The following is a 27,398-nucleotide window of genomic DNA, read 5'->3' on the forward strand; positions in this document are numbered from 1 at the left end:
AGGTTTTATATAAATATATGACGTCCATAATCTTTTAGTTGCTTAACAGCTTGAGATGTTTCAAGGACGATTCCCTACTAATTCCGTTATCTTGAACTGTTATTATATAATGTCTAACACAAGTTACGGTACTTCACACTCATTATTTAATCTAAACAAATAATCCAATTAAAACGCGATAAAATTTAAATCGCATTCGAACCATGAAGCCACATAAACGAGTTTTTACGATAACAGGTTAAGCCAACGATCGATTTACACGTTACAATGACCCGAAGACAACTTACACACACATCATTCACCGCGATATTCCCGTACATTTGCACAATCGCACAATATCACAAAAAACTTTCTCAGAGCACGTTTAAAATATCACGATTAGAGTATATGCGGCGTGTTCCCGGTACATTTATCTCAATCTTGGAGTGCCGGAGGGCAAGAGTGCAACACGACTCGCTCGACTGGTGCCTCCCTTCCCGGACCCCACCGGTAACCGGTTACTCTAGTCCACTACCGATGGATATGCCCTCTCTAACTAGATTACAACGTAAATAAGGTTAGCTACCGCTGGCATTTAGAAATACAACCACAATCAAAACTATTTCTCTCTACATAAAGATGTAGCGAGAGTTCAAATGACGCAATAATTTATATTGACAATAAACGAAACGTATTAATAGATATAACACGGTTTAATTAATGCGCAACGAAAGAACAACAAACCCATAATTAGGGTCAGACCCAGTCAAACCGAGACAAAAACATTAAAGCGGGCAGCGAAGCGAAAGAAGAATGTGAAATAACGGTAGCCTAACAATTAGCAAGATATAAAATAACTAATTGGTTAAAAGAACATAATCATAAGTTATACAATCGTGCTCGTAAATGACGTCAACCGTCGAGACTTGTTAAATCAAAACAGGAGATTAGCATAATGGCGCATCTCGAATGACTATTATCGTTAATCGGAACGCAGCAGTGCCGTGACTCTCTGAACTTAACTAGAATCACGACTCGACCGACAGAAATCTTCCGTGCAACAATTGTTTGGAATTCTGGTCTAACCGCTTCATATTCGAAAGTACAATTACACACGATTTAAGATCAGAGTTAAGCCTATGGTTGTAGGTTGTCTGGTGAGATTTATTTACGTGGCTGAAACATGCGACCGTGGGCGGACGTGGGATGTAAGACTATATTTCTGCCTACTAGAGCATTTAATTCCGTTTATGGAGCTAAATTGTCTCTTTTGTAAAACTCTTAAAATAAAGGTGTATTAAAAAGTAGTTATACAATAGAATTCAATCAACGAATGTTTATAAATAGCTATGCCTTGGTGCGGTCGCTTTATATTACCGAACAAAGGAACAATAACGACTAACAAAGAAGTTAGAAAAGAACAAAAGCAAATATCGAAGCGGGTTAAATGAGCTATTTCCTACCAAGACGACGCTGTAATAGAAACAACGCTATCACTGATAAACAAAAGTGCATTAAACATTACGAAATCTAGGATAAGAATATAAACCAACAAAACTTGATCATCATAATTCTTATGATAAATGGATCTAGGAAATTGAGATGCAATATTATTTAAAGCACAGGTGTGAGTGAGATAGTGGCATAATCGGGGTGTGGCTATCAGTAGCTACTTTGTATGCGCTAAATCTACATAGTTGCCGCAACTGCATAATACATATAACACGTTTCCATATATGAACGTGTAAGTAAGTACAAAAGATATTAGGCCGGCGTGCACATAGCATTATATGCTAATTAGCTTTCTAAGGCGCGTTCACTCTTGTAGATAAATCTAATGTAACTGTTTCAAGAGGTTCTTAATATGCAGGTTAAACACTGCTAATGATTAAAGAATTAAATTAATAATTTGATTAACGGCTTGATCAAAACAAAATAATTACAACAGTATTTGATTAATTAACCGACGTATACAAATGGACAAAACACAAAGAAATTAATCTATAAGCGCTCATGTCAATGACCAAGTGTTCAAGCGGTTATAATAATAGAATATGTACCGGTAGAGGGGCAGCACGCTCCAACTGGCCACAAATCACCAAAATCACTTCACGACGTCACGCGTAACATTTAACTCGCATGTGACGATAGTGCGGTGAAAGGTAAGATGCGTTCCGTAAACGGTTTCGAGTAAAGAGTAGCCGAGTGTAGTGCCGGCGCGCGAGAATGGCGCAAACTGGAGCCGAGAGGGGGAGGGGCTGCCCCTTCGTTGCCCCTTCAGCCCACTCCCCCGCACCTACACGCGGACCCGGCCACCAGACAGGCTTGCATAATTAATTAGACTTCGCACTCCCGTCATATATTGCACCTTCCGCATGCAAGGTCATCGTTTTCGTTACACGCTTTGACAGTATCGTATTGATTACTTCATCGGGAGTCTTATTATCATGCTTTCGTGATATAGCTTTATTATTCATTTCTAAACTGTTTGAAGTAAATATTCCTGTAATACCTATATAGAAAGACTTATTTGTATATTATTAACTCAATAGCTTTAATCATTTTTTAAGTCGTTAAATCCTATACTCTTTCATTGTACATCTATCAAAAGGGGCAAAAAATAGAGCGATCAAATTCAAAGGTAAAAGAGTGCTTCAGGTCAATATGAATAATATTAACCTTCAAATAAAACAAGAACAAAGTAAGCAGTGAGTGGCACATTAAACAGACCCTTTTGATCTCCCCCTGGAGAATGGGAAGGGGGGAGCTGAGCCAGACGAGACCCGGCATCCAGTCGCGATCGATATCCCATCCGCTGCACGAAAACTCGTAACTAACTCTGACAGAGGTGGAAAGTCGGCCGACAACGCAAACTTTGCCGATTACTCACCCCACTTACACTGATGTACATTCAATTTTGACAGATTTGTTATCATTAGCTGTGTAGGTCAATGCTTTCCTCTATATAATATAAATGGAACACATAAAGTTCTTAGTTTAGTTTTGTACTTTCTCGGAATTTGTACTTGGTCAATCAAGGCCTTGCGTTAAGTGTAAACAAAAAGTAATTTCAACCGATAACGTTTAAATAATTTTATTTCTCTTCAAAAATGATAATTTTTTACATGAGAAACTTAATATATATACGAACGCGATGCACATCGCAGATAGTCGTCCTAATTTTAGTTTTAGGCTCTTTTATTAATTAAACACGCTAATATGACGAATTTTTGATGGTAATTGAATAAATTGATACGAGGCATGCCTTTTAAGTTCTGTCGTTTCCATATTTCCCGGCAACTTTGAATTTGGACCTGTACTATATTCGAATGTGTTTACATTTTGAATCTCAACACAGTTAAAAGTATTAGGATTAATGCTATTGTTTAGTCACAGCGTCGATTTGAATCTGTCAAGTTACGTACGAAAATGAATCTTTCTAAGGAAAATGTTCGTGCAATAATTTTCTACAACTTTAGAAGAGGCCTGACACGGCTTCAGTGTTTTGAAGAGCTAATATCTGTGTTCAGTGATGAAGCCCCATGTCTGCGGTCTGTCGAACGCTGGTATTTAGAATTCCAGCGTGGACATACTAGTGTTAGTGACCAATCTAGCGAAGGACGCCCAAAATCCGCCTTCACTGAAGAAAACATCATTGCTGTGAGACAACTAATTCTCGAAGATTGTCATGTGACGTATCGAGAGATAGAGGCTCTATTAGGCATCTCAGGGACAACCATTCGGAAGATCTTGCATGAAACGCTTGGTGTGAGAAAGCTAGTTTGCCGTTGGATACCGTATCTGCTTTCCGACGATCACAAGGCGGCCCGCGTCAGATGGTGTAAGAAAACTCTGCAAAGGTTCAACCGAAGAGAGTCAAATCACGTCTACGACATCATCAGTGATGCCGAATCTTGGATCTATGCCTACGATCCTGATTCCATACAACAATCTACAATCTGGGTCTTTCAAGACGAGCCAAAGCCGACTAAACTCGTTCGCTCTCGAAGCACTTCAAAGAAGATGGTGGCCACGTTCGTTAGAAAAACCGGCCATGTTGCGACTATTGCACTTGAAGATCGTAGAACAGTTAACGCAGAGTGGTATACCACAGTTTGTTTACCACAAGTCATCGCCAAACTTCGAAAATCTAACTTAAAGCGGCGCATCACCCTGCACCACGACAACGCAAGCTGACACAGCGCTCGTCAAACAATTCAGTATTTGAAGCAGGAAAAAGTAGAAATTCTTGACCATCCTCCATACAGTCTTGACCTAAGCCCTAACGATTTCTTTACATTTCAAAAAATTAAGAAAAGTCTTCGTGGTCAAAGGTTCCAGTCCGGAGAAGAAGCAGTCGACGCTTTCAAGTCAACACCTCCACTTTAGAGTGGAATTAATGTTATAATAACTGGTTTAAGCGAATGGAAAAGTGTATTAAGCTACGTGGTGAATACTTTGAAAAACAATAAAAAGTACTATAAGGTTCTAGTTGTGTTTTTTTCTGCAAACGACAAAACTTAAAAGGCATGCCTCGTATTGATAGATCAATGTGCAATTGGCACATGGCACACATCCATAATAGATACCAAAAAGGTAACTAAAAAAAGCGATATTTGTGCGACTTTTAATACATATTTTTCTACCATAGGAGCACAACTAGCCAATGTAATACCAACACATTTTCAAACTTTATACTAGCACTTCCTTCAAGTCTTAAAGCTGAACTATCTAATTTTAATCCGTGCACAACACATGAAATCACCAATAGATATATAGTACTGGAATAGATGGTATCAACACTATAACCATAAAATGTACTATCAATTACATCTCTGAATATCTCTCGATTTGTTGACGTGATAACGTCTTTAAAATCGTTTTAGTCGGGTGACATGTTCAGAAACTTGTGTCACACCAAAACCTCACGAGCGCGATCGCAGGTATAACGAGAGAGAGACGGACCGATCTCCCGTCTCATCTCGAGCGCTGCCAGTCATTCCGTGAATGTATGAAGAAAAATGTATATCATAGTCGAATAAGTAAACTTGTCATTTTACACCCGAAATTTATCATCAAAAGTGTGAATAAAACGATAGATGTAATTTAAAATTTGAAAAAATTGTTATCTTCATTAATTCCTTACTTCCCAAAAACTTATATCACCAATAAGACGTTATCACGTAAACATCTCGATCGTAAACCTACTTTACAAACAACCAATATTTTTTTTAATAAAGGTGAATTTTCGGACTCTCTTAAGAAATCTAAGGTCACTCCTATCTATAAATCAGACCCTAAAACCAAACCCGGCAATTACAAACCAATATCTACTACCTATGCAATTTAAGCGACACAAAATCAGGATTAGAAATCAATATATACTAAAATGAAATCTAATAAACGTGATTTGTCCTTACCCTATAAATTTATGATAACGGACAGATAATGCAAATAATTGTGATCAATCATCGTTATGCTGTCCAAGTAGAATTGACATGGCAGTAAAAAATCGATTATTATTCCACTCGAGCCTGCGAATACAGGTATTTTAATCGAAAGATTGACGTTACCGATATCTAGGTTAAGCGTGTTTGAATATGGTGAATGAATAATGCAATCGATTTAATTAACTCATGAATAAATATGAGATAGCATCATTGGGGATAGTGTTTGCGAAATACTTTTATCTTCATTATGGCCCTCTAGCTAAAATCTACTTCATTGTTAATATGTGTAATTGTTTCTAAAGTCATTTCTGTATTTATAATAACATCTGTAGAGCTTTTTGGTGTGAATTGAACGTCAATTCCTTCACCATTCGAGCGAATACTAAATGTGCACATAGAAAAAAAGTCTATTGGTCTGGCACAGAGATCGAACATACGACCTCAGTGATGAGAGTCGCACGCTGAAGCCACTAGGCCAACACTGCTCTGTTGATATTAATAAAAAGATATTCTTTAATAATGATATCAGAAATAAAGTGAAAAATATTGACAAAAACAAGAATAAGGACCAGTTCAACGATAATAGGAAAAGTTTCAATCTATTCACGAGACTCTCACGGAGCTTCCGGAAATAAGCTTGCATTTTCTTCAAGTCACAGACCATAAAATTATTCTTTCTCAACGTTTGCTTGTAAACCTACTTGAAATTCTACGTGCTTGAGTGTATTATTTCTTCTTCTTCTTCAGGTGCCACTTTATTACTAACTGTTGGCTGGTAACAACTTGAATTGCCGGATATCTTGCGATAGTATAACAAGCTCCTCGGCGGATGTGATGCCGGTACACTCCCGTACGTTCCGCAACCACGACTTCTTCTTCTACCAGCCAGTCTCTTGCCTTTTCCCCTATCGTTATAAGCTGCAACAAGTCATATCGATAACGTGTCCGAGATCTGCAACGTTCAGTAGTTTAACAGTATGTATAAACTTTCGTGTCGTCCCGATTCGTTGAATTGTTTAATTATTTATTACCAAATAACTTCTAAGTAAGCAATTCACTAGTGACTAGATAATAATTTATTAGAATTTGCCACGAGGTAGATGATGTTACTGGCTGGATTCCAAGTCGACTCTGAAAATGTTTCTGCAAATTAAAGCCGGAGTTCAACTCTCTTTGATATAAACTTTCGAGATTATTTATTCATCACATTCACAGTTATTTAAACGATTTGTTTTATTTATCTTGGTACAAACTTTGTAAATTAATAATTATCGTTCTAATATAATAGTTTTTGTTAGTTATTTTTTGCTCGCCTCGCCGCCTACAATCCTCGAAAGTTGTAAGTTTTTAATAGTCGGAGTAGAAAATTTACTATTGATTTTTGAAATTTTTCTTTGAGGGCGTCCCACTTCATTACACAGAAAATTTTAATGTAATTCTACCACTATTAACGATTTCAGTAGACAAATCTATACCGATAAATTATTATGAATACTCTAAGAAATATCTACTTGCTAACTATATAATTCTAAAGAGTTTAAAAACTGTGTTAATACGTATATATGACAGACCACCAAAGTTTATTTTAGAAAATCTCGATAAACTGAAATTTGAGTGGAACATGATTCAACGGTTTTTCCAATTCAAAGCAAAAACGTCAGTGATCTAGTTAAAATAGAAAAAGTGAAGTTTCGAGTGGGTTAGTGCCAACTTCTTGACGTTATTTACTGGCTAAGAAAATTTACTCAAATGATGATAAAGCGTATTAGTCATATACCCTCCAAAAGATTTTACATTTACGCTTGATAAAGCACAGGCGTTTTTATACCATACAATATAACGTATGTCAGTGGCACGTAATATATGGCTTGTAATACATTTAAGATGCAGGTAAAAATATCATTTTGTTAATTGACATTGCCCGAAGAACGGATGGCCGATAGAGCAAAAATGCTCGTGCGTTGGACAGCCCCCACTGCAAATTCTGGTGTGGGTGGAGGGAAGTTGGATGCAAACCACGGGGAACCGGTCGTACTGGAAATTTAGGGAGAGGACTATGCCCAGCAGTAGACAGACAAGCTGAAACGACGATGTTAAAAGTTCTAGACAGGTTCTAATAGGTTAAATCTATTTCCGATGATTTTTAAAGGACCATTAATGTTATATAATTATAAGTTCAGTCAGCTAATTGAGGTTCTTTGATCGGAAATAAAAAGTATGGTACATCTAACAATGTTTACTTATTCCCGAGCACGCATAGGCATCCTTAAGATGAATTGTTCATAGATTTACGGGGGCTTATGCCTCCGAAAAGGGTCGCTGAACCAGACAAATTGCTGAGAAGGGGGACATTGGAACGCAACGCTGGACGTAATCGTATTATTCGCTGGATTTATGTCGACTTAAATTTTCGGTCGGATTAAAATTGTTAAGTTCACAAAGTGTGTGGAAATTGCTCATTTAAGGAAAATTTTATTACATTTGAAATTTAAAATAAAAATTGTTTGGCTTATAGTTTAGACAATTTGTTATAAATTAATCAACATAACTTTTTGAAACCCAATTTATTACTATATATGAGAAATGTTGGCCTTGGCTTCAGTATGCCATAATTTTACTCTTATCCCTGAGATCGTAAGTTCGATCCCCGGCAGTGCACCAATGGACTTTGTTTCTTTCGCATTTAATATTCGCTCAAACGGTGAGGGAAAACATCGTGAGGAAACCAGCTTGCCTTAGACGCAAAAGTCTACGAAAAAGTCGACGGCGTGTGTCACAGGAGTCTGATCACTTGATTGAGAAATGATACAGATCCCAGACCTAAAAAAAAGGTTTTTTTATGTTACAAGAGGCAAACGGCCAGGAGGCTCACCTGATAGACAGCCTTTAAGAATTGGTACACTCTTTTCTTGAAGGACCCTAATTCGAATTGGTTTGAAAATACTTCAGTAGCTGGTTCCACATAGTGCGCGGCAGAAATTGCCTTAAGAAACGCTCAAAAGCGTAGCGCCACTGATATTATTTTTATTACTATGTTTACTTAACACATTTCGACAGCTTTATAGCAGACTTAGCGAAAGGCTGTAAAACACTCGAAATTACTTGTAAATAATGTCAAAGCTTGTTTAAATATCTTAACATTTATTTTAATATGAATCATAGGAGTCAAAAGCAGACGTCAGACTAAAATAAACTAGACAGGTTTATGACTAAAAGCTAATTATCTAGTGTTGGAAGTGTACTAAATTAGATTTTCCCAGAAGTCAAGCATTTCCAAACAACTCAAACAACCAGCGATTAACATTAGTTTTGAACAATGTTCAAAGTTCTTGTTCACTATTCTAATGAGTTTAGTGATGCAGAAACTCTCTCGTTTACTGCACCATATGGAGCTAAATAGTCCACCTAATTATTATATAGTTTTATTAAATTTAAAACTCCTATTATTTTTTAATAGGTGGCAAACTGGCGGGAGGCTTACCTGATGTTAAGTGATACCGCCCATGTATACTAACATTGGCAGAAGGCTCGACAGTGCGTTGCCGGCCTTTTAAGCATTGGTACGCTCTAAGGCAAGAATTGTAGAGGCTAGGAGATTAGATAATTCCTAAACGATTCGTATTCAACTTTCTTGATTCATTTTCAAAATTAAAATGTCGCATTTTCATACATATATACAAATGATTACACAATATCTATTTCGGTCGCATTAATCATAGTATTTTAATGTGGATAGGTGATACACAACAATAAAAAAAAGATATATAAACGTCGTGGGCAACGATATTTCGTATGTCAAAGTTTTCACACTCAAGAATTAAACTCAAACATATCTACAATATTTTTTTCTATCTTAAATCTTTTTGTATATATAATGTATTTAATTTTTGGCTATATCTTGAATCTTTTTATATCTTTTATATAAGATTACAAAATAAGTAAATATATAAATCACACTAATAATATACGTTTTGTACAATAGATTAAAATTTCTAACGATTACGCGACATTATTTCTATAGACAACTGTGAACATAAGTGGACTGTTAAACACATATCTTCATTTCAAATATTTCCGGGCTCCTTGGTTCGACTGAAATCTTAGTATAGATTTAGCACCAGCACAAAAGGATGAACATTGCAAGGAGTCCTCTGAGTCATACCGTCTTTAGCTTTAGTTAAAAATAGTAGAACGCGTCACCCGGCGCCTGATGGGTCGATAGACCTACCTTACTTAGTTCAGGAATACAGCGATGTTAATGTGCTCATTTATCATTCAAGCACTCGTATTTAATTAAATTAGAATTAGTTTGAGATTCAAACTTATTGCTAGACTAGAATATATATTTTCTTTGGATGTTGCGTTTATGTTTGAAATATTCTGTTGGATTATCACTATTATACCTTCGTGTCAGTAGATTAATATCATTATTTTATTAGGCTCTCATCTACTATATAAAAATAAGTCGGGTTTTCCTTCCTGACGCTATAACTCCAGAACGCACGAACCGATTTCCACGGTTTTGCATTCGTTGGAAAGGTCTCGGGCTCCGTGAGGTTTATAGCAAAGAAAATTCACCAAACGAAATTTTACATAAAACGAAGCCATCTGGTGGCGAAACGGAGTTCGCCGAGTTTGCTAGTTATGAATAATTGTCAATAAATTGTCAACTTATTGTGGCTTGTTTGAACAAAAAGCAATCAAAACGTCTAGTTCACGGCTTTTGAAATCAACAGAGAAAAGAAAACATTGCTGAAGGTTTATTATTTATTTTAGACTTATCTTCTAACTTCAGTTTTTATAACGGTCTGAAAGACGTCCAGGGAACATGGAATCATACCACATATTTTTAAAAAAGATTCATTTATACTTGATTCGTTTTTCTTTGTTAGACCATTCCTTGACCTATGTCCAAAGAAAAAATTAAAAAAAAAAGTGTGTGTCCTTATGTACACGCGTTAGAATTTATACTTCTTTGGCGTAACAAGACTAAAATCTTTCGCCTTATTCTACGCTTGTAGAAATACACTAACAATAGAAAAAAGGTATTTAATACATTTAAAGTTTTATTATAACGCATTATCTAGTTAAATAAAGTTTCGTAAAAATTTACTCTCATCATTTTTCCTTAACGCGCCAAAAGGTGTATAACTTCAAAAATCTATATACTCTAAATCTATATACTAATTCAATTTCAGAAGAAATAAATATCAAATACTATGAGCGTGCTATGTCCAATTGGCGCTCTTCAAACATAATATTGTTGCAAACTTACTTGGAGATTGGAGCGAGATCTTCTCGGCATGACTCCCACGACTTCTCCGCGCATAATGGACTCAATTACTGTAACAAAAAATAGTTGTGAACATTTAAATCGATTGTCTTATATGAGATAAGCTTAACATAGTATACCGAGCCCAGGAATTCATAGAGAAGGTATGAAATACATCTAGAGCAGGTTCGATCCCAGCCTTTGCACCAAGGGCCTTTCTTTCTATGTGCGCATTTAACATTCGCTCGAACGGTGAAGGAAAACATCGTGAGGAAACCGAAATGTCAGGCTGATCACCTACTTGCCTATTAGATTGAAAAATTATCATGAAACAGATTCAGAAATTTGAGGCCCAGGCCTAAAGAGGTTGTAGCGCCACTGATATATTTATTTTATTTTTTATGAAATTCATCTATGTACTTTTCTCTTTTAAGTGATTTTGACAATCATTTTGTCTTTACGTAGTATGGAAAAAACTTCTTTAAAAGATCACGCAGTCCACGATTGATGTAAGCCATTCTAAATAACGATGTAATTAAAATGTTTATATCCGTTAAAAAGTTTAATTAAAAGAGTTTGTTTGAACCGGGGCTGGTGGGGGCCGGAAAATGGCTGATATAAATATTTCTTTGATATAATTATTGACGAAATATTTGTATAGAATAACCAGATTATGTTTAAAATCTGAATAAAATTTAATCATTACTTCTTTTTTAAGCATCAAGCTTTCCTATACGTCAATAATGTCAGTTTTTGACAGCTCATTTTGACAGAATTTGTATAGTTTCTAGACATGATTGAGCTTCCTAAATAAGCTCACAGTTTCTTTATTCATACACACTATCGTTATTATATTTTACGATAGCTATTTGATTTTAGCTCTTTTTCGTGCTAAGTTGAGAATGTGAAACGAAATACGAAACGACAGCGTTACGTTTAATGGTCACTTCAACAGCATCTATGATCCAATACATACAAAATTCGTCAGTAGTTTTACATTCTCACCCCAAAGATCTTGATCAGAGGGACAAAAGATTGTATGTGTTACTATGGTTACCATTTGTTACATGAAAAAACATGAAAGTAGCGAAGTAAACATTGTGTTAGTAGGAATAGGGCGAAAGGCAAATATATACCCAAAGAACAATGTTCAATACAGACGTAGTCTAGTTTATATTAAGAACATGATACATGCGAACTTGCAAACAATGCTTTATTTTCTACGGCTTCTTGCATCCAATTATGCACTTAGGCTACCTGATACAGGTTACAATAACACGAAGATTTCATGAGCAAGCTATTTTAGTACTTATACTCATACAAACAGAGAACCATATGGTGTAAATCAATACGATGCTGAGATTACTGTGTGTGAATCCGAAATTGATTATTCATATGATCAAATACAGTTTAAATATATACTTTGTGTCAAGATATGAAAGATACTAATTTGTAAATGGATTTGAGTTTAATTATAATTGGCGTGATATTAATTTCACGCCTTTTGTTACAAGTCATAGGATGCTTTATAAATATGGTAAAATTTTAGCAATACATTTGTATTTAAGCGCAAAGCTGTTTAGAAATTGATGCATCATGATAATATGTAGTGTTGGTATCAGAGGCGTATCCAATAATAGTCAAGCATGTTTATGTAATTGTAAAAGCAAAGAGCAAAAGAGCTTTATCTTTGCTTCTATGAAATTCGAAAATCAAATTATTTTCGCTACCTTTCGCCCGCGTGAATATTTTACTTGTTTTTGCGACCTTTTTAAAAATAATTGTTATATCTTAGTTAATAAACACAAAATCATAATTATACACATTTGCCTTTCTCAGGAGTAACACTGTCCCAATAGACAAATAAATAAATAAGTAAATAAACGTGGACTTCCTTTTATATGTACCAGAATACGAATATGTTACGCCGTCAGGACAATAACATAAGGCTATCTCTATCAATATAACATTATATATACTATAAAAACCTCTGGTGTATATAACATAGGCAGATGCGCAGCTATATTACAGTTTACATAACTTGACATATAAGCTATATATATAAAATACACGAGTAACTTTATCGCTGACACGTGAGTTCTGTGTACAATAATGCTAGATAATATTACGCTCCACTATGTATGTTATATGCGAAGTAGTTAAACTATTTTTATTGCATTGTAAGGTTATGTGTCATATTGTTTACTAATGTTTTTATTAAAATAAGAAACAAAAATCAGTGGCGCTACAACCTCTTTAGGTCAGGGCCTCTGATTTCTGAATATGTTTCATGATCACTTTTTAATCTAATAGGCAAGAAGGTGATCAGCCTCCTGTGCCTGACACACGCCGTCGTCTTTTTGGGTCTAAGACATGTCGGTTTGCACATGATGTTTTCCTTCACCGTTCGAGCGAATGTTAAATGCGCACATAGAAAGAAAGTACATTGGTAGCCGGGGATCGAACCTACGACCTTAGGGATGAGAGTCGCACGCTGAAGCCACTAGGCTAACACTGCTTATATTAGAATAAGAAATTGATTTCAAAATCTAAAGTTTTAGATTTGTATTAATATGAAAATTAGTTTGCCAAAGAAGTTTCACTTCTGACATGTGTACTTTAGTTTTTGAGATATACCTATCAGACATATTTTTGTACTAGTCATTTAAACTTTATATCCCAACCAAATTTGTTTTTTTTGTTTATGATGAGAAATATCTGTAAAAACTTTTCTTTCTTAACTTCCTGACTTTCTTTCCTCTAAGTTCATCAAACAGAACCTGATTACTTTGGATTCTCTTTGCACTGTAATGAGCATAATTACTATATAGTGTTATTCGTGTAGTAACATTGTGTGATAGAAATTGTATGGCAGGCGTTAAGGGCCTGATCGACGGACGAGTAAGACCGCGGTTTTATGGCTCGTCGGTAAAGCTCGCCGGTGTATCATTGCAAAACCACGGTTTTAAATACCGCCGAGCCTGGCTCGCGGCTCGTCGTCGTGCTATATTTTTTACTCGGCTCGCCATGCAAAACCGCGTGTCGGAAAGAGAACAAGACATGTTTGCGACTGTTTTGCTTGCTAATCGATCAGCACCAACGAGCCGCGAGTCAGGTTCGTCGGTATTTAAAACCACGGTCTTACTCGCCCGTCGATCATAGGCTTTAAGAATGTCACACACTGGTATTGACGTCTTGAACTATCGTTCGTGCCTTCGGGTTGCGTAGTTTCGAAAAGTTTTCTTATTATGTGAAAGTTTAGTTATAAAACTTAAACCAGCGTTTATATTTAAAATTGGAACTCACCTCCATCGCCAAGAAGCCTCATTTGAACTAAAGATGGGTCTTCGCTGTGCTCTTCGAGAACAGTATCGTCGGTCACTGTCAGCTCCTGGAAAACAATACAGCTAAGATTAGAAAAAATGTTTATATTGCGGCTTTGTATGCCAAAGAAATGCGCATCCATTTCAGTTCAGTAATAAATGTCGTTTCGAATATATATGTATTGTGTATCAAAGCGATGAAAGGTTTCATTTATTAGACAACACGGCATATACTTTTATACATATACTAGCTGATCCGGCAAACGTCGTTTTGCCATGTATATCATTTATAATAAAAAATAGGGGTTGATTGTATAGGGGTGAAAATTAGGGGATTTTTATGTTGTATCATAAAAAAAATAATAATTTAGGGGTGGACTACCCTTAACATTCGGGGGGATGAAAAATAGATGTTGTCCGATTCTCAGACATACCTAATAAGCACACAAAATTTCATGAGAATCGGTCGAGCCGTTTCGGAGGAGTTTTACTACAAACACCGCGACACGAGAATTTTATATATTACATAAAATTTTCATGGTATCGAGCCTTTCATTGGCATAGCCCAAAATCCTTCCCTAACTCTACCTGAAACTTCGTGTTTACATATACAAAAATCCCTTTTAAAATCAATAATGCTTAGGCTAAAACTTTCTCACGCCCACAACTAGGTGTATGTTACATGTTATTTCGCCCTTCAATATTCTATTTATATCAACAAAGAATATCTAACACCTCATAAACTGATTAAAGATCTGTGTACAATATGATAGATCACGGAATTCCGTCGCCGTTAATTGTTTTTGTTCGTAATAACATATGTAATTTGAAAATACTTTCATATCAGAACGAGTGTGGAAATTCGAACCAGCTTACGAACGCTTAGTACTCTATAAAAATAAATCATTAATAATCGTTTATTTGCAAAGAAAGTGGTGCATTCAGCCATAATAGGCATGCAAATGTCATATAAATTATCATGATGTCATAATTGTTGTCAAATCTGATGGTCTAAATACGATATCTTGACGGGCCAAAACAAACGAGCTGTAATATAAACAAACGCGATCGTCCAAGCTCGACAAGGCTAAGGTCACACAGTCACGAACTTGTGATTGAATATACATATTATCTAGATAATGGAATGAATTTCAAACTGGTACTTCATAGCAAAAAGCTTTATAAATTCTATACAATGAGCGTAGTACGCTGACCCATTTTATTCGTGCCTTTTACCTCGTCTACATGATTTAGAATTCAGTGCATTCTCAAGCATTGTGTGTTCGCCGTTAACTGTTTTCGCCTTTGTTCTAAGCTTTTATTCTCAAACGATGCTAACTGACCAGGGAAAAGCAAGACTTTTTTACAAGCATATCGCATCATATATTCATTTAAGAAAACTATATATTTTTTAGTAGGGTTACGAACATGTACGTACATTTGAACCTTTAAAATTTTCATATTATTCAGCCTCCAGTCCCGGTATGGCACGGTTTAATTATTAATTATGTTATCTATATTTGGAAACTTTATCTTCTACATACAACTGTAGTACATTACTTTGCTCTATTGTCAATAGTTTTAACAGCGTGTCGCAGCAAAAATTACCAAATAAAACCCCTATATAGCCCATTAGCCTAATAATACGTTTACTTTTTTATTTATATTCCTATATTGATGAGAAATAATAGGTTCTAATGATTAAAGAATTTTTCAAATTAATTCAGTAGTTTTGGGGCTAAATCAACCGCTTTAATTATGAGATTCTAGCAATTGTTTTAACATTATTTAATTATACAACTCTAGTAGGGTTTACACGGGGCGGGACTCGTGTAAATAACTATTTAACACAAACTGTTTTAAAAGTAACTTTATATAGGTGTGAATTGGTTTCATAAGTTTTGACGTAAAAGAGTGTTGATAAACATGTCTAAGGACCAAGTTCAGCACAACTCGGAACAAAGACAAAGTTACTCGGGTTACCGAGGGGGTGGGGTGGAAACTTTGACGTCTCGGACGTTCCCAACTTCGCTACTCGTTAATTCGGAGTATAAATTTGTTTAACGTCTTAACTTTTTAACAGTAATTACATAGAAGTTGAAGATAAATTCGAATTTCAAAACTCTGCCAGAGTTCTGATGAGTTTGATGCGACCGTGTTACTTCCTATTCATTACAGCAAAAGATTTTACGTTTAATTTGTTGTTCTATTATAGTAAAATAGAAGGTAAATTGTCATAATATATTTTTATTTGTATTTTGAATCTCACTCGGGATATTATGTGTGGCAAAATAAATCCCTTTCTGTCCAATCTAATTTCGTATAAATTGTCTTAATTATAGAAATAATAGAAAAACGGAAAACTCAGCTTTTATTATAGGCAATACTTTCTATTCTAAGTCACGAAAAATTGTCATTTTTGACAATCGTAATTTTTGAAAACTTGACAGTTGACATCCTAATAAAATGCATGAATAAATGTGCAAGATAGTCTTAGTTTCTATTACCACAAATACTATGACGACAAACATCTAGTATTGCACAGAAAAATTGTTACATAGGAAAAACAAAATTCAATTATTTTCCTGACAACATTTCAGCACCCGTCTCCGGAGATGAAAGAAAAGCAATAAACCGTTTCAAAACAAGTCGAACAAAGTTTGAAACAGGGGGATACCACCTGCAAACTTGTTAACAATGTAACCAAGTCGATACGATTGGTTATACTTCGGAGCAGAGTAAAAGTTCATGAGGTATATTAAAAGATAGAAGTTTAAATAAAGAAGTATAATTTCACGAGATAGGAAACCCTTTTGACCCCCATTACACATATGCAAAATCTTATGATGAAACATGCGACGTTCTTTCGTTTGCAGTCTCTATCTTATTTTATTTTTTTAAACAAGCATTTGTGTTTCATCATGGGACATCGAAGCAGAATACGAAATTCCATCTGTATCACCTCGACGTCCGTCGTTCCACTACTGAACGATTCTTAAGGCAGTTTTTGCCGCGCACCACCACTATGTGGAACCAGCTACCCACTGAAGTACTTTCGAACCAATTCGTCTTAGGGTCATTCAAGAAAAGATCGTATTAATTATTAAAAGGCCGGCAAGCACTTGCGAGCCTTCTGGTAATTTCAGTGTATGTATGATATGATTTTTTTATAAAATTGGGGCCAAACGGGCAGAAGCTTCATCTGATGATAAGTGATATAGCCGCCATTATACACTCACATTGCCAGAAAGCTCGCAAGTGCTTTGCCTTTTAATTGCTACGGTCTTTTCTTTAAGGACCCTAAGTCACAGGTTCGTAAATAGTGGAAATACTCTACTACTATATATATACATTACTATTACTATGTATATTACTATCTTAATATATATAAATTACATGTCACGTTGTTTGTCCGCTATGAACTCCTCAACTACCGAACCGATATCAATCAAATTTGGATACTGTGTGCAGTATGAACTAACTTAAAAGATAGAATAGCTTACATCTCAATTGATACCCGCAATATTATTTTTTTGCAAATATTTGTTTATTATTTATACAATTCTAACAGATGGCGCTGTGTTAATAGTACCAACGTTTCACATAAGCTATCTATCTACCTTTGACATAAGTTCTCCTACCGTTTCCCTTGAATAGTTTACTACTATGTAATATAACAAAAACCTTAGCCACAGCAACGCTTGGCCGGTCTGCTAGTATAAGTATATAGGCAATCTACCTTACTTTCAAAAATATTAGGTCGCATTTTATCACGTTGAAAAATGTATGAAAAAACTCCAGTTACGAAAAGATTTTGAAACGAAGGACTAAGAATGAGGCATAAATATTTATGTTTAACAGGCTTCGACATTACATCCGTTACAATTCTACATCAATTAAATTGTGGACAAAAACGGGTCCAGACCAAAACTGGTATCTTATTAAAATGTCGATAATTGGAAAGCTGTTTGCCACCGTTGACTTTCTTATAAAATATAATATGGATATTATTCCGAGTTCCCTTGAAGTGTGATTACGAGAAAGGAGCATCATCAGATGCCTGCTTGGATATTGCAATAGTACTGCGTATTTAGTAATAACCAGTTACATATTTCACATTGTTTCACGATCTTCACATCAACAACGAAAAATCTGAGAAAGAAAAGAGAAATGTAAAAATATGGAGGAGGTTTTTACCCAAAAAGGGGCATTACAATACTAGACAACACAAAAAACTAACTTAATTTTTTGCAACTTAACGCAACTAATACTCATATTAAGAAAAGTTAACAAATGACTTGTATGGATTCATTATTATTAATAATAATAATAGGATTACGAAGTAAATAAGTTCGCCACAGGTAGCTAGGCACTAAAAGTGTAGCTGACGCGTACCGTTTTAGAAATATAATTGTTAAACTACAATTAATAATTTACGTGATAATGTAATGACTCTGACTACGCTAAGATAATATATATTGGCCAGTTTGATCTATGCTGCTATGTATGCTATATCTAATTACTAAGGGTATAAACCTCCTTGCTACACGATTTGTCAATTTCCGGTCGTAAATTGTTGTCTTAATGTGAAAGTAAATGATTTTATTATAGGAATATTGTTAACGCTATGTTCTTGTAATTGCATATTTGAAATTTGGACAAATTTTTTGGTTAGTCCGTATTCTTTTGATTGTGTAGACAACAAAACTTACAGAAATGAATAAAGTTGTATTGTATGTCGTCTGTAGACTGTCTCTCTTTCAAAGGAGAAACGTAGCCTTAATTACGATTAAAGGGTCCGGTTGATAACCCTAGACTGGATGCCGACGCAGGCTAAACTGGTTTCACTGGGAACTTCCTGTTTCAGAATTATCTTGTAGAATGCCTTTACAGTTAAGTGAACACTGCCTCCCCAGAACCCTAATGACTTGTCTTAAGGTATAACGACTTTGGTTATGGTTTGATGACTAGATTTGATTAATGTAAAAAGGATTTGTTTAACTGGATTTAATAGTTAACGGGGACTTATATTTGCACTCATTATTGTGTTTTTAATGGGATGGCCGTTATTTTAAATAGTTTGATGAAGACATGAAATAAACACTAAAGTGTTTTCCAATGTGCACATGACCCACAAGGGGGAAATTTGATTGTTAAGGGGGGCAATGGAAATCGGCTGGATATAACACAACGGCGGCTTGAGACTGAAGCTAACCAAATTGGTACCTAATATAAAATCTCTGTGCATAAACTAAATTAAAATTAAAAATTAATATAGAAAAATCTTTATTAAAATTATTTAGAATTTGAATTTCAGTTTTACATTATGTTTTGAAAATTAACAATTATATCGTTCACAATTATTAATTTCTTCATACAACCTATAATTTAAGTTTCTTAAGTGAACAATTCAATTTTTTAATATTACAAAAATTATGTATGTTACCTATGAACTTTAGAAAGACTAAAAAACTGAGAAACAAAGAAAGCGTTTTTGGAATAGTTGGTCTCTAGTGCGTTATTAAATGACTAATTAGACTTTTCTGATTAGATTTTCTACAGACAGTTACCTACACACCCCAAGGGATTGGGATTTAGGTTTCAGATTTCTACATTTCTTTAATCTTTAAAGCCTTTTTGATCAGACTCCAGTGCCTATCATACGGTATTGATATTTACCCTCAACATGTCTTAGTTTTTATATCCCATAGCAACTATTAATAGTACAATAATGTAAGTAAATGAAACGACTTATATCCTTCAAATGAAATTGATCGTCTACAATGAACCACAACATCCGTCCCCTATAAAGAATGTACGAGTATTAATTTAACTCGAAAACCAAAACCTTGGTTGCGGTATGGTATATACGTGAAAATGTTTCGTCGTCCTGACATATCCAATTACGTTGAAACTCGAAGGCAACCAAAATATATATACAAGCCTGAGTTTGGTCCAATAAATCTTGAACATGATATTCAACTATATACTATATATTTTTTAATTTAAGCTTGTAGCAATAATATTTTAAAAGATAGTAATCATCTTGATACGCTAACCTCTTATTAAACAAAACTAATTTTGAATGAAAAAAATCTATTCGTTTTAGATAGCGTTGAAAACAAATATTTTATTTTATTTATTTATTTTTATGTTACAGAAGGCAGACGGGCAGGAGGCTCGCAAGCCAGCTGTCGGCCTTTTGAGAAATAGTACGGTCTTTTCTTGAAGGACCCTAAGTCGAATTAGTTCGGAAATACTTCAGTGGGCAGCTGGTTCCATATAGTGGTGGTGCGCGGCAAAAACTGCCTTAAGAAACGCTTAGTTGTGGAACGACGGACGTCAAAGTGATACGGATGGTATTTTGTATTCTGCCTTGACATTTGAGAAGAGATGAAGCAGTTATATACATACATACGCCTCTTTAATATTTATTCAATAGCAAATTTACTTTACTTTGATTAGTAGCCTTTTTGTGTTATACAAATAGAAACATTTAAATTATCTGCTAAACACCTCGAGTAAGGGAATAATTGAAATGACTTACGCCAGTATGCTCATTGACTCCAACAATGACGGCTGTATACCACTGGGTGGCACCAGCGACTCGGTACACTTGGGCCCGACAGCCTCCAAGTACAGATGGAGTGGTTGTCAAGATTCTCTGCCCATCCTGCATCGTCCGCCATTCAGCTGCCTGATATGATAAGTCTGACAGCACAGCTGAGTCAACTCCCACTTCAGAGCCAGCCAGTCTTGCGTCCCATTCCTGTACAAAATATTAATACGAAGCTTAAATAAAGTATCGTTATAAAAATAAATGTTTCATTTCAAAGTTTCATGATCATTTTTAAATCTAATAGGCAAGTAGGTGATCAGCCTCCAGTGCCTGACACACGCCGTCGACTTTTTGGGTCTAAGACATGTCGGTTTCCTCACGATGTTTTCCTGCACCGTTCTAGTAAATGTTAAATGCGCACATAGAAAGAAAGTCCATTGGTGCATGTTTGCAACTATATAACTGATTAGCGCCCAATTGATGGGGACCAATTAAAGGGTACCGATACCGATAAGGGTAATTAAGGGGATACCTTTTTCTATCTTTCGATCAGCATGGTAACCTATTTAAACTTTTATTTAAGTGTAAGTTACCATTATCTCTTAATTAATGCCTCGGTTCGGTTGTAAGTGATTTTAAATGTACAGTTAGAATCGGATATAATACGAAAAAAGTAAAGTAAACATAATATAGAATGATTGGACAGAATGCAACATGTTCACATAACTGCTGACATCTATTGATTAATAAAGAAAATAAACGTCAGACAAAATATCCGTTAAGCCTGCTTTACAACAAGAATAGCTATGCTAATGACAAAAATAACATTTAAATTTACAAGACATTTTCATAAGAATTTAGTTGTGAATAGGACCCTTCGAAGAGCAGTGTTGGCCGAGTGGCTTCAGCATGCGACTCTCATCCTTGAGGTTATAGGTTGAATCCCCATCTGTGCACTAATAGGCTTTCTTTCCATGTGCGAATGTTAAATTACATTCGCTCAAACGGTGAAGGAAAACATCGTGAGTAAACCGGCTTACCTTAAACCCAAAACGTCGGTATGTGTCAGGCACAGGAGGCTGATCACCTACTTGTCCATTAGATTGACAAATGATCATGAAACAGATATAGAAATCTGAGGCCTAGACCTAAAAGGTTGTAGTACCACTGATTTATTTATTTTACCCTTCAATCTTTGCTTTTTTTATTAGATATTATTTTGGGTTAAACATCGTTGTGGTTACTAGTTTAGGTAGATTCGAGTAATGGCTGGTAGTTATTATATAAATATTCAAATATTTATAGTATAATTACCCATAATCCATTTTTATACAACGTGATAACAAATCTCCAGACATAATATAATTTTTATCTGAAATTCTGATGACATTAAAAATATAAAATTTTATGACGAGTGTTTTCGGTTTTATCGGTGTTAAGGCTATAATGATAACGGAGATTCAATGATATTAAAATTAAAATACTTTTTACAAGTCTACGGAGAAAGTATATTTTGGAATTATGATTCAGTAATTATTACCTATGTTTTTCGAAATTATTTTCAGCATCATTAGTCCCCAACTACAAATATTTTTGTAATACTAATATTCACTTAATAAGTATCGCAATATAGCGAGGAAATGCTGCCAGCGTTAAAGGTACACTGCCACAGGGACCAAACTATTTAAAGCTATTTTTTACTAATTTTTAATTATTTTTACTATTACTATGTAGGTTAACAAAATTGGAAAAATACTATATATTTGATTGTTATGTTTAGGTTTTAATAAACAAATAATTTTAAGTAATATTCACTTTATCTTAAAAGCTAAGTTTACAAGTAAAGGAATGTGTAAAAAGTACTGTTGTGTAGCCCTTCAGAAAGGTTTTATAATGTTTAAGCAATAATAAGAAAAAATATTATGAGTATTGATTGTATTATTGAATTATCATATTCCAATATAACAATGGTGATGTTTCTTAGAATTATTCTCTGTCTTATATAACTCTAAATAATTAATAAAAATCAATAGTGGATAAATGTTTTTGTGAAAAATTATACAATTTTATCAGTAGTGATTGTATAACCTTTATGTCAAAGCTCAAATCGCCAGTACGAATAAATGTTTGCTATCTTGATCTATTTAAAGGAAACGGTCCTGCTACAACGAACTCCGCATGTCTTTTATGACCTTAATGAACATAGAGCGCCATCTCTTATTCGATAATCGAAACAAGGACAGGTCATGACCTCTAACAAAAATCGAATGTTTACAACGTGATACTGGTACATCTTAAAACGTTCTTTAGTCTTTCTAAGATAACATAATCTTTAGATGAAATCTACATAATAAATAACTTTGAACTTTCAATATTTCATACTGATATGTGAAACATGTTATATGTAATTGCATACCATTTGTGACTGCAAACATAATAATTGAGCGTCAAGATTTATCTATGTAAATAATAATATATGTAAATAATATATATAACTTAAGATCTTAGAATCGTAAATATGTTGAATAGTTGTTTATAATGTAATTAGATATGTTATCTCATGCATACGATAAGTAATACTTTGCGTTAAAAAACACATACAACATAAGGAAATTAAACAATACAGCATATTAACGCACTAATGATAAAGAAACAAAATGATTCGACGCGGAAATATACGAGAAAACCTGCTACACTTTTATCAAAAGAACAAAAAAATTACGTACAAGAATTCAATTAACATTTAAATTTTATTATCTATTGCAACAATAAAATATTGTATGTATGTCAATGTTATAATATACACGCACCTGCGCTTGTGTAGATGTATCCGGCATAGTGCAATGACCCTCCCCCTACAGCTGCCAGTGGATGTGGTTACTATATCCTATGTATAGATCCTTGCAGTATGATTCATGATACTAATATAGAGTAAATTTCCAGCTTTAGCGAGTATACTAGTGTTTGTTTTTATTTGAATTGGACTTATTTCAAATTGCTATAAACCGTATTACTCGTACGACTGGTAGATTTTAGTTACTCAACAAAAATCACATGAAATATAGTTTTTAATCCGCCCAAAATTTATTTATCTATTTCTTAATAAATTATCGTTATTTTTCATTTTTTAATTAACTATATAATATACGTTTACACACAAATCTTTCAAGACTTCTTTACGTACACTGTTATATTTTTACTATTATTATTATTATTACATTATTTTTCTTTTTTGCGTCTGAGGCGCAAACTAACTGTTGTGGTGTCTAGCAAAATGACCAGCGCTGTGGAACACGTCTGCTCCACAGCATAATGCTGCGCCAGGGCCAGTTATAACCACAATCCACATTACACAATTAATATGTACCTTGTTACTAAAAAAAATGTTGTTATTTTTCTTTCTTTTTTTGATTATAATTATTTTGTTTGTTTCTGTGTGTGTGTTATCTGATTAGTAATAAATGTTATGTGTCTATTTTTGTCTGCTTTTAAATATAAAATTCTGTAGAGCATTCTTAAATGGTCTGTAAACGAAAGCTAATATGAGTTCTATGTAGAATCATAGCTAGTAATTTTCACTGTAATTTAAGTCTCAAACAACCATACACATCCCTAGTGCACTTATACAAAGTGTATAAAACTAAACTAGATTATTCATATCGTAAAGCGTATTTCAAATTGAAATTGCGTTAAATAGGGAATTATTTGTCATACGTAGATATAATTTCATAGTTTAAATATTTGAACAAAGAATTTTAATTCCGTCACGCGAATAACAATATCGTGCTTAATTACGCGAACAAAGAAACAATAAGTCATAAAACAATGTGCCCTTAATATTTTTTCACGGCCAGAACATTTTCACTGCAAATGAGATTACAACATCTAGCTCGGCCGAGTTTCGCGCCGCTGGGCAAAGGCCCTCTCACTGACTCAGCAATTACGCAACACTGATAGAGTTTTTTTTGCTCGTAAATCAAGACACTTTTACAAGTGGTTTTGTATGATATTATCTAACTCTTTCTTGCGATTAATTATTGAGTGCTTTACACATGTCTATATTCAAGAAATCTGTAAAGGAAAACTGTAAGTTAGCCAGTGCTTCTGCGCTTCTTAGGCTCAAAAACATATTGGATTTAAGATATGAAAGTCATAAGCGCTATTTTTTTTGTGGGAATATTCGTTACGCATTTCCCCGCGGCACGGTTGCCTCATGGCGGCTAATGGTGAAGGGTTATGTGGGACTCGCTGCTGTGCATACCCACTACAACCCCACGGCGCCACCAGCCTTCGCCCGAGGCAAGACACGGTAACAGCGTAGCCTTGTCCGCTCACGCGATCAGCCGTTAAACTCACCGTCCTCTACGGCCAGGAATGATGTGGAATGGAACTTGGCACAGCAAGAGCCATTCACATCGGCCAATTCGCCCTGATTTGTAAAGCTGGGGGGGGGGCCGGGTACAATGCTTCTTTTTGGACCCATGAACCCCTGTTCCGCTGAAGCATCTGCATGCCCAGGATTACACAAGGCGATGCACGGCGCAACGGCAACTCCTTGATCTTAGGATATTAAAACTAAACGTTTAGGCGAATCACCTGTTTACCTATAAGAAATTATGAAAGATTCTAATAACTTAGACATCTATAAAGCAGTAACTGGATCATTAGTTAATAACAATACTTGTTCGTGTGTGATTTGGCTAGCTAGAAGCCATATGAAGATAATTCATAAAAATAAAGCACAGTTTTAATTACCTAATAATCTGTCTCTTTTCATTACATAGTGAACTCAATTTCACAGAAAGAGATGAAAGCGAACTTTAATTAAGAGTACAGTACTGATATAGTTTATAAAAATAAGGTCAATTACATTCAGAATCGAAATGAGGTTAAAATATGGATTGATGTAAATTTAACACGAATTATTCGCCAGTATAACCTTTGTCGCATAATGATAATCTAATTAAAGGAATTTATTATTGTAATGAAAGGTTATATTAATGTCTTATAATGAAGATAACAAATCGTTCTAGATAGTTGAATATGACATGAATTTATTCATTATCTAGAACTCTTATCGCGATAAGATATGTCCAATGATACATTATCTACAGACATAATATGTCAGTATTATTCTACGCTATTAGTGACGAAAATAAATGTAAAAAAGGGGGATTTGCGGGTATGTTCTCATTTACTTTCAGCAGCAACATCTTCTATATTGTTTTATTCTAGAATAATGTTAACATTCGATAAGAGTACCTACTTCTTAAATTATGTTTTTAAAATATTAATAACGTTTTTCTACATTTAATGATTTCTGAACGTTTAAAACCTTAAGTAACCCAATTCGAAATTCAAATATTGAATTCTAAGCTCCACTCCAGTAGGTACCTTGTAATCCGGAAAGCATTACTAGGCATACATTCACTCCCGCGGCTCTTATTCAATTTCCTGCCGTTCCCCAACTTCATTCCACGTGATACGACTATTGATAAGGAATTCCGCACTTTATCTGTGGCAATATGAATAGCCAAATCAAGATCTTCTATTGAATTTATTTTGTGTAACTTAGGGAAATAAAGACTGGGAAAGTATAGGCAATGAAAGCATGAGTTTTTGACTTTAATTCACGGGTCAAAATTATATTCCCATAACCGTGCATGCACAATTATTGTCAGGACTGTGGAGACGTGGATAGAGGTTTTACAGTGCGTCAAGTATTGCCGAGACCTGAACTGACGGTTTGAATGCCATCATTCGGAACAGGGTGGCCATCCTTCATGCGTTGTGTTAGGCATAGCACCAATGGTATGAATGTGTTAATCACAAAGAACATGCATTCTTGGACCTCGAAACATAGAATTATCGTCGCTGTAGAATGATAACCTTATATGTCCAGAAAACCAAACATTACAAAAATGAAACGAAAAAATGTTTCATTTCGTCAATGTTCGTTAAAATATGTGTTTTAGTCCATAGCTTTAGATGGTAAAAAGAACTTATTTATTAATAACATAAATAAGTCACTTCATGATTATACCAGTTAAATGACATAATGGTTTTTTGACATACTAGGTTATCATTCTACAGTGACGTTATGTTTATCCCTATCACTAAATGCGAAAAAATTTAACCGTTCTTTGCCTGTTTGTAGAATATTGCATACGGACTCGCCTGTCTGCCACATACTGTAACTTGGAGAAACTGATCGTGGTTGGTAACTAAGACGGCAAATCACGTGGTCACCGACTAGATAGAACGATCAAGTGACTCATTGTCCTCAAAACTATACAGTCATGAGAGGGGCAGGACAAAAACCGGTGGAAACAGATAGTCCGCTCCAGATACTCCCTTGCTGCACCACGACGCTCAGACATGAGCTGCCAAGCTAAGAAAAAAGCTTTTTAAACGGATTACAGTTATTATCTATTATAAATTTGCAATTATTTAACATAAATTTAAATTTAACCGAAGTTTCGCGTGCTTTTGACTTTTCAGCGTGCGTGGTCACGGTGACTAAAGACAAAAGGTGTTGGATGTCATAAAAGTATCACAGCTGTAGAAAAAGTTGCATTATCTGTATTTATTTCCCCGGAGTTGGTATCGACTCCATTTGTAGTCGATACCAACTTTTTTTCTTTAAATGTGTTATGTCAATAAAAGACAATATATGTCTATGTCTATGAGAGAGAATATAGCTAACACTGCATCAATAAGGTTGCTTATGCTTGTGTATATCTTATCACGTGTTGACGTAACATTACATAGTAGTTCGCATGTCTTATGTAATAACTATTTAAAGTAGAGCAACG

The 27,398-nt window shown here is 34.8% G+C and overlaps 1 protein-coding gene across 5 annotated transcripts in view; it reads right to left on the reverse strand.

Annotated features, from left to right (window-relative positions):
- Nucleotides 1-27,398, reverse strand: part of LOC125052488 (lysine-specific demethylase 3A) — a 153,188-nt gene that overhangs the window by 82,542 nt on the left and 43,248 nt on the right. For 2 of the 5 annotated variants that reach the window (XM_047653369.1, XM_047653368.1), the window contains exons 4-6: nt 20,572-20,793; nt 14,008-14,092; nt 10,705-10,772 (exon numbers count right to left, since the gene is read on the reverse strand). In XM_047653369.1, the coding sequence (XP_047509325.1) occupies nt 10,705-10,772; nt 14,008-14,092; nt 20,572-20,793 (375 nt within the window). Of the gene's footprint in view, nt 1-287; nt 336-2,039; nt 2,088-10,704; nt 10,773-14,007; nt 14,093-20,571; nt 20,794-27,398 lie in introns of those variants that run through there. The other 3 variants (XM_047653372.1, XM_047653371.1, XM_047653370.1) reach the window with 3 other exon arrangements.

This window comes from Pieris napi, chromosome 9 (genome assembly GCF_905475465.1).
Source record: "Pieris napi chromosome 9, ilPieNapi1.2, whole genome shotgun sequence".
Taxonomy (NCBI): domain Eukaryota; kingdom Metazoa; phylum Arthropoda; class Insecta; order Lepidoptera; family Pieridae; genus Pieris; species Pieris napi.